A 9,164-nucleotide genomic window follows, 5' to 3' on the forward strand; every position below is an offset into this window, starting at 1 on the left:
AAACATTTCAATAAAGGGATGATTTTTATTGACATTTTTTTCAATACATGTGCACTGAAAATTGAAAGTATTGTCGAAAATTGTCAAAATCATTCTATTTCGGATTTAGTCGATTATATAGTAACATTTCAATTATTAACCAATGTAATATGTAATATGATAATTATTTTTCATCGTTTGAGATTCCAAACTAAATGTGGAATAAGTATGAAGTTTTTTTTGTAGTGCTGGATAATGTTTGTGACTAAATAGAAAAAAAATATACCTTTATTCTAAAATTCAAATCAATCAATTTCCAACAATCATTAAATACCTTTGGCTATTTCGTCTCATTTAAGATTGCAGTTTATAAAAAGATAACATTATGAGAAACATAACTCTGTATTATATTTACGTGTGAATTACTGACATACGGAATTTTTCAACAATTTAATTCCATACCTTTCATCCGTCGGTCGGTGAAACAAAACGTTTGAAATATCCTATGTTGTATTTTACGATGAAGCAGTTTAATTCAACAATAAGATTAGTTGAATTCTAGTCGTTTGTGTCTTGGCTGAAAAGGTAGTGTAACGGCATATGCAATTGTGTCTGGACTAAAACAAGCGTTAGAAGCTGAGACAAGCGTTTCAAGCTTTAGCTCATGTAGCTTTTCAAGTTTTGTGCTTTAGCTTTTTAAGTTTTGTGCTAGGATGAAACGTTCGTGTCCAGACTGAAACTGACAGCATCAAACCAACAACGTTGGATTATTGTTTTCAACAAAAATTTAGTTCGCCCAAATATTAACTAGACGAAACCAAAAACTCAACTAATTTTTTAGTTGAAATTGTGATGAATCGGTTTTCCGTGTAGCATTTCTTCTTCATATGAATTTTAAGCGGTTTGAAGCAAATAGAATTAACGTTTGGATTTCTTTCAGTGTAGGACCAGGCAGGCTCATATGGACATGATCGAAAGGAAATGTGAAGAATTCTTTGCCTTCTGCTAAGTAGGAGTTGGGCGTTGCACCCAAGTCTACCGCATGGTCTATGGTAGAACATAACTCATCATCTTATTTTACCGCCGACGCCGGCAATTAAAAAAAAAACATAGTAACAATACTGTTCTGTGTTAATTTCTAATGTAACTATTTCTGCGAGTCTGTGCAACTCGTTTGTGCTGATTCAGGGAAAACGCTTCAAAGTCGTTTCCAGTATTTGTTTTTTTCTGACTGTCGTTTTCCTCACAGACATACAGACACGTTAATCTCTAGATACCACAGTCTGTTTAATTGTCAATTGCAACTTGACAGGAGATCTTGATATACAGTTGTTTTTTAGTTGGGGCACGACTCAATTACCAAATTAAGGAACACCCCACTTAACGAATTTGCGCTGTAAAACGACTTTGACTTTGTTGAACTCGCGCTTTTGATGGTCGCATCAAGTAGATGAATTTTCCTTATTTCTCCTTATGAATACACCCAAAACGCGAACCGCATGAATTACATGCGAATAAGCATGATTCTAATGAGAATTTTGCATTGTAACTGGTATAATGCATATAAAGCGATATTGGTCCGGGACAAAAATGCATTAAGGCGATTACACCATAGAAACTTACACAAACCCACAGTTGAGAATGTATTAGTGAATTTAACGATATCGGCGCATTAATATTAAAATGACTCCGCACTAATACACATGTAAAGGACATCTCCACTCGGATACATGTGTGCTCTGAAAATACTAATACACGCTCAAGGACCAGTTTCCATTTCGCCTTTCTACTGATCACTTGCTGCATATTGGAGAGAACAGTTTATAGCGTCATCAAATTGGTGGGGTGTGGGTGATGATTTTGTTTTGATAATATGTTGAGCTTTCGGCGTTCTCTAAACCCTAAATTTACCAGCGATATGCGAGTTCTAGCCACTAGATAGGTTCATAAATAATGATTAATGATTATTTAAGCGCACTATACGCAGGAGAAAGTTACCTATATGGGAACATTGGGTTAACAAGTTAATTCAACATTTGTCGGATAGAAGCCGTCCGCCAATCATTTCTGGCATTCCTCATATCAACAGTACTTTCAGGTGATATCATATCAGTATTTTGCAGTAAAAGTATCTAAATTTAAAGTATCATAAACTATTCGATGTCTAACGACAAAACGACACATAGGGCTGCGCTGCAGTCAAAATGATCTTGTTTGTTAATGGAGCTGTCAAAATACAGGGCAAAAACTTTTTTCGTTCATTAATTTGTGTTTTTTTGTTTCGCAAGTTGCATTTTCGACCGATATTTTTACGAAAAAGGGTTAGAAAACAGGTGTTCTATCGAATGACGCCCATCCCGAATAATACTAACCTGTTAAGTGGATCTAAATTGAAGTTATAAATTTCAAAATGAGTCCTCCGATTAAATGTGTTGTTCCATCATGTCGCAATTTCAGTGGCATTCCTGGTTTAACGTTTTTCCCGGTTCCATCGACGAGTCATAAAGTGTATCAAAAATGGATCAAATTCATGCACCTTTCTGGTGACCGTACGGAAAAGATTTGCGAGGAACACTTTACTACACGGAAAACCGATTCATCACAATTTCAACTAAAAAATTAGTTGAGTTTTTGGTTTCGTCTAGTTAATATTTGGGCGAACTAAATTTTTGTTGAAAACAATAATCCAACGTTGTTGGTTTGATGCTGTCAGTTTCAGTCTGGACACGAACGTTTCATCCTAGCACAAAACTTAAAAAGCTAAAGCACAAAACTTGAAAAGCTACATGAGCTAAAGCTTGAAACGCTTGTCTCAGCTTCTAACGCTTGTTTTAGTCCAGACACAATTGCATATGCCGTTACACTACCTTTTCAGCCAAGACACAAACGACTAGAATTCAACTAATCTTATTGTTGAATTAAACTGCTTCATCGTAAAATACAACATAGGATATTTCAAACGTTTTGTTTCACCGACCGACGGATGAAAGGTATGGAATTAAATTGTTGAAAAATTCCGTATGTCAGTAATTCACACGTAAATATAATACAGAGTTATGTTTCTCATAATGTTATCTTTTTATAAACTGCAATCTTAAATGAGACGAAATAGCCAAAGGTATTTAATGATTGTTGGAAATTGATTGATTTGAATTTTAGAATAAAGGTATATTTTTTTTCTATTTAGTCACAAACATTATCCAGCACTACAAAAAAAAACTTCATACTTATTCCACATTTAGTTTGGAATCTCAAACGATGAAAAATAATTATCATATTACATATTACATTGGTTAATAATTGAAATGTTACTATATAATCGACTAAATCCGAAATAGAATGATTTTGACAATTTTCGACAATACTTTCAATTTTCAGTGCACATGTATTGAAAAAAATGTCAATAAAAATCATCCCTTTATTGAAATGTTTTTAAAGAAAAACTAGGTAAAACCAAAATGAGGTCAGTTGAATTTCTGTTTTTTTTTGTGTACTGGTTCAGGTAGTTGCGTCCAGGATAAAACAAGCTTTCCAAGCTGAGACAACTACCTACGTGCTTAACCGTTATGCCCAGCGTGTATGAACATAGTTGCTGTCGCTACCTTGATGTATTTCAGTAAGGTGTGCATCTTAGCTACTTGCTGTCATTTCGTATGATGTGCGTCTTGAATCAAAATCAATAATAATTTTCAATAACTATTATTTGAGAATCTCTCAAAATTAAGAGAAAATTTAGTTACGTTATTCATTTTTCTGTTGAAATCAACTAATTAGGAAAACAAAAATTTGTTTTGTTATTTTCTTCATCGAATGGCTTTCAGTGTACTGATGATTTCATTACGAGTAAGTTCGAGTTCAAGAGTTTCTGTTTAAATTTAAAACCAACTTTTTTCAGATGACAGAATAAAACTGAAGGATAATGCACTTCCGAAATACGAAATTCAGAAACAAAATAACAACGAGACCCATTCTAGAAGAACATATAGCTTTTGTTGTGTATATGGGTGCTCAGCTAGAAAAAGGAATAGGTTTGAATCATTTCCTTCAAAACCAGCTTTGCGACAGAAATGGAAAAATATGTTGCAACTTGGAGAAAATACAAAAACAAAAAATCTAAAAGTTTGTCATAGGCATTTCGACAGAACAGATTTTCGTAAAGGTTAATATTCAATTGATTATTGCGCATTTCACACCACACCACACAAGTTTGCTCCCTTCTTAGAAGTATGATAAGAGTTAACATTTACGTCAAATTGTCCAAGAACCTTCGGTGCACTTAAATTTGATAAACGAATGATAACTATTGCATACTCCAAAGCAATTCGACGCGCGTCTTTTATCATACTACGAAGATTGGAGACTTGTGCGAAAGTCCAATTTGGTGTGTAATGTGCAATACTTACCACTTGATTATTTTGATTTAGTGATATCGAAATACCTTAAACCAAGTGCAATTCCGTCTAAAAAATTGACTCGACTTGCTAGAGTGCCAAGGCGCCGTCTACCAATAGCAGATCGTCCATCACATCTTCGGGACCATACCTACACCAAATTCGTTTCATTGCCCAAAAATAGCCGGATTTGTTTCGTTCCCGGTTGCCATTCACGAGCTGGAGGAGGAATCACACTGCATAGCTTCCCACCGAAAACTGACCATCGTCGTTTTAGAACTTGGATACGAGTTTTGAAATGCAAAAAAGTACCTACAATAAATTCAGTGGTGTGCTGTCTGCATTTTACGAAACAGGCATATGCAATAGGTAGATTTGATGTCTTGTTTACAAACGAATAAAAAGTTCATTATAATTGTTTACATATTCTAGGTGGAAAACACTTAAAAAAAGATGCGGTTCCCTACCTAGAAATACCAGGAACAAAGGCAGAGTATATCCGACTTTCCTCCAGCGGTAGCTCAGGTTATAAAATTGGCAGTGGCTGTTCGGAAACTCCAACACACAATGAGACGATAATAATTTCTGAAGAAAAAGAGGCACACATATGTGACGATAATAACGATAACGATGAATGTATCAAAACCATCTCATCTATCAAGGCCGACTGTGTACATCCTTCCACCTACGACGTACAATATGAAGCTGTTCATGAACACATCGATGAAAGCTTCAATGAGCTACAACTCAAACCAGTCAGTACAAGAAATCCGTCGCAGGGACCAGAAGGACGAAGCAAACGATCTACCGAAGTAATTCTTTCAGATTTGTTAGTTTCTGATAATGAGCTGAACGTATGGACCGGAATACCAACATTGGATTTACTAACAGAGATAAGTCTCGCTTGTAGCAAACTGGAAGCAGTTATTTATCGAAATCAATTCCGAATGCATATTTCTGATCGTGTTATTTTGGTCTTCGCCAGATTGAAACAGAATATATCATTCGAAGCACTAGGCATATTATTCCGTATAACAGGAGTAACCGTTTCAAAATACTTCTCACATACAATACAAGTTTTGGCACGAATACTTAACCGATTTATATATTTGCCATCCAAAGAGGAAATTAGGAAAAATATTCCATTGTGTTTCAGAGAAAACTTTCCGAATGTATCTATAATTCTGGACTGCACGGAGGTTCCTGTTGCCGCTCTGAAATGTTTGAATTGCCGCATATCATGCTACTCCAATTATAAAAGTCGGCGCACAGTCAAATTTTTAATTGGAGTAACTCCAGCTGGTCTAATTTCATTTACCAGTGCTGCGTATTCCGGCAAAGCTTCTGACAAGTTCATATTCAACAACGAGCATTTAATAGACCGTTTACAAGCTCATATTGATGAAATAATGGTCGACAAAGGCGTAACCATTGAAAACGAGTGTTTATCCAAATGTATCAAATTACATATTCCACCATTTATGCGCGGAGAGCGCCTTACTCCAACTGAAGCCAGTCGAAACGAGTCTATCGCCCGATCCCGTATACACGTAGAACGAGTGATACAAAGAATTAAAATTTTTGAAATTTTGAATGGAACTATTCACTCGTGTATTCTTGGTCATATCGATGATATTATGACGTGCATTTGCGGTTTAGTGAACTTGAGTCAACCGGTTTTAAATGATGATAAATTTTAGACAAAAATGGGGAAAACATGACTGCAGATGAATTGGGTAAAATGGAACGATTATTCAGTGAAGCGCTTCAATGAAATAAACTGTATTTCAAGCCTTTAGTTTACTATTTGAATTAAATATATTTCAAAGTTTACAGATGTTGTTTAAACAGATGATTCGTTAGACACTTTTCTCAGTACCAATAATTTCTTAAGCATTTTTTCAAAGAAGAGATATTTCAAATCGTTTACCACAGCCTGAACGAAATGGGTATCAAAAGGCACTTCAATAACTATGAAGTCATCGTCTTTCATTGAATATATTATGAAATCACACGTGTCACAATTCAAAATCCACATGTTAATCTGCACCTGACAGTAATATGAATGGTGACTGTGAAGTTTCAAATCTCCAGCTATTGGGCAACGTTTTACATATCTCTTGACACTTGGACTACATAAGATCTCGTCCAGAGACGAATTAGCATCGCCAGGACATTTAATTTCCAGAACGATATGCATAAGTGGGTCTAATCCATCAGGAGAACCACCGATCCAACTCTCATATGGATGAATTACTAAACCACATTGTTTCATCATTGGATTTCGCTTAATTTTGTAGCAATTAAATGCCAACGGTTCTGCCTCTTTGCCATGTTTTACTGCTTTTACATTTAGTGTCCTCAAGTCACAGTACTGAGTGATTTTGTTGTCCCAATCTGGGTTCTTGTTTTTGATGTAAGTGTAAAGCTTATAACAACTACTTGCGGTAATACGTATGGATCGATGAATCTTCCAATTGTTCGTGTTCTGATTCTTAGTTTCCATTGCAATTGTTACAGATTGTTCGATTCCGGTTTTTATGTAATTATCAAAATAATCGTACTCCGCTTTAGTATCAGAATCACAAGATACAATGTTAATTTTGTTTCGTTCGTCAGTTAGGCACATTTTAAGCTCATCTGCCGAACAGAATGGGTCGATTTGTGTTGTTCTTGCTGCCTGCAAGGCACGATTCGGGTATACCTTTAAGTTGTTCAAAAATCGTCCATTCCGGTGTTTAGAGATTGCGGATTCCTTAGATACTGCGGAAAATACAAAGTTCAGAGAAATATAACATCATATTTAGATATTTAATTACCCGATAATATTCGGCCAAAGGATTCAGACAATATGTGTTCCTCGAGTTCGTTCTCAACATATTTCAATTTCTGTGGTATTTTAACACAGCATAAATCATTGATCCGTTTTGCTGTCCAGGGAGCTGTTTTTTGACTCTTGGTGATACCCCAAGCTTGCGTTACGTCAGTGCAAGACATATAGTCAAGTTTTCTATACCTAAAAAATGTGGATCGTGGGTGTTTTAATTGATCCTAAAGTTGAGGATTGTGAGCTATGTAACTTAGTCACATTTGGTTCAATCAACTGAATGTATTTAATAGAAATAGCTCATGTTGATCACAAACCTTTCGAGGTGGAGGAGACAAGCTATTATATGCTTGCACTTTGCAGTACCAGCTTTGCAGGAACATTTCAAGATCCACTTTTCGATATCAGAACAGATTTTTAATTCCACTGTGTGAGGCGTGAGTCCTGGATGAGAGCTTTGATTGACATAAGCTATGACGTCAATGTAAGCTTCTTCGTATTTCCGGTAACCGATACAAACTACATGGCTTGCGGCAAATACAGCGTGACCTTCCCTTATTGGCCTTACTGACTCACCGACATAATCCAGTATATCAACAATAGATATTTCGACCTCAAGTTCCGTTGCTGAAAACAATATTAGAAAGAAATGTCCAATTTTAATAAATATTTGCCATATTTCTTACCCATTTCGACAATCTACATAACAAAAAGTCACTTTTATACTGCGTAAACAAGGATTTTATTCTCGATTTGTATGATACTCCTTGGACAAATGTTGTAAAGACATCATTTTCTTGGTTCATTTAATGAAACATAGGCGGCGCAGGGCTATAAAAAGTTTTGCGTTAGACAGCCTATAAGGGCAGTGATGACATGGTTTTGCACTTTTGAGTAGCAGTGGCACTGGCAGTTAATTTCAGTTTATATTATTTCGCTAACATGCGAATCTGGCGCACATCATCGCCCTGGGCAACGATCATCGCAAATCAATCTGAGCACAAATCATTTTCTTCCACTCTTCTCTGAAGCACAGAATGAGAGAGCGATGATTTTACTGCAAAAACCATTCGCTATGGGAAAATAACAACGCGTATATCACACACTCTCGTGAACGTAAACTGTTCCCGTGTTTAGTGTGGTTGGAATTGAGTTGTTCGCAGACAAAAAAGCGTAACTGTGTATGAAGACAGAAGTTCTTACAAACACCACAGAGATATTCATGTATAGAATACACTACCTTTTTGGCAGACTCAGCAAGCAAAACCAACTAATACTTTTACATGCGGGCAGATAATATGGTAGCGTGTATTCTCAATCAATTTATTTCATCATGAATCAAGTGGTGTTGGTATAATGCAGTAGCTATGCTTGGTCTACAATGCGAAGAAAGCATGATTCTAATTCGGAATGTGCACGAAAGGATGTAATGCCTTTTTTGCATTGGGAAATTGTTTTGGGTGTACCTATATTAACCTCCTGTAATTATTTTTACAGAGGTAAAATAAATCCTGTTATGGAATAAGTCGATCATTTGTGTTTCTAGTTCATAGAGATCAACGTAGGTTACTTTATGTTTCCTGGCAAGCCATCAATATGATTACATTTTTGCCCCAAACCGAGTTCTCAGATAACTTTTCTAACGATCTACCGTAGAGCATAGATATGCGATGTGGATTGGCAGGAAACGAGAGTAATAACGACGATTTAAAATTTAATGCAAGCATAACAATAAAAATCGAATTAAATCAGTGTATGCCCTACCCGGAGGCCATCAACCAACGTGCACATGTACAAGCTAGTTATTGGTCGAGTTGATTGAATTAGTTACGATTCATATTGGAACGGGATTTTCATTCAATTTGCCATTGAAATTTTTCGGCCAGTTTGTCGACCCGCGAACGTCGAATGCGGGTCTCATAGAAACTATCAAAACGAAATTAAATGTGACATTGATGATAAATTCT

At 35.9% G+C, this 9,164-nt stretch overlaps 1 protein-coding gene across 1 annotated transcript; it reads right to left on the reverse strand.

Moving 5' to 3' along the window:
- Nucleotides 1–6,213: 6,213 nt before the first annotated feature.
- LOC131680531 (uncharacterized) lies at nucleotides 6,214–8,002 on the reverse strand. The gene is made up of 4 exons (XM_058961246.1): nucleotides 7,884–8,002; nucleotides 7,515–7,824; nucleotides 7,190–7,386; nucleotides 6,214–7,133 (listed from the first exon to the last, which is right to left on the reverse strand). Exons 1-4 carry the CDS (start codon nucleotides 7,885–7,887, stop codon nucleotides 6,214–6,216), a joined length of 1,431 nt encoding a protein of 476 aa, XP_058817229.1. The 5' UTR covers nucleotides 7,888–8,002.
- Between the last annotated feature and the right edge of the window lie 1,162 nt (nucleotides 8,003–9,164).

This window comes from Topomyia yanbarensis, chromosome 2 (assembly GCF_030247195.1).
Source record: "Topomyia yanbarensis strain Yona2022 chromosome 2, ASM3024719v1, whole genome shotgun sequence".
In the NCBI taxonomy this organism is placed as follows: Eukaryota; Metazoa; Arthropoda; class Insecta; order Diptera; family Culicidae; genus Topomyia; species Topomyia yanbarensis.

Excerpts from the sequence above, each read along its gene's own strand:
- LOC131680531 (XM_058961246.1), bottom strand. Across the intron at positions 7,387-7,514 it reads TGTCTCCTCCACCTCGAAAG|GTATAGAAAACTTGACTATA; the intron begins GTTTGTGATCAA and ends CACATTTTTTAG. Across the intron at positions 7,134-7,189 it reads CTTTGGCCGAATATTATCGG|TATCTAAGGAATCCGCAATC; the intron begins GTAATTAAATAT and ends TATTTTCCGCAG.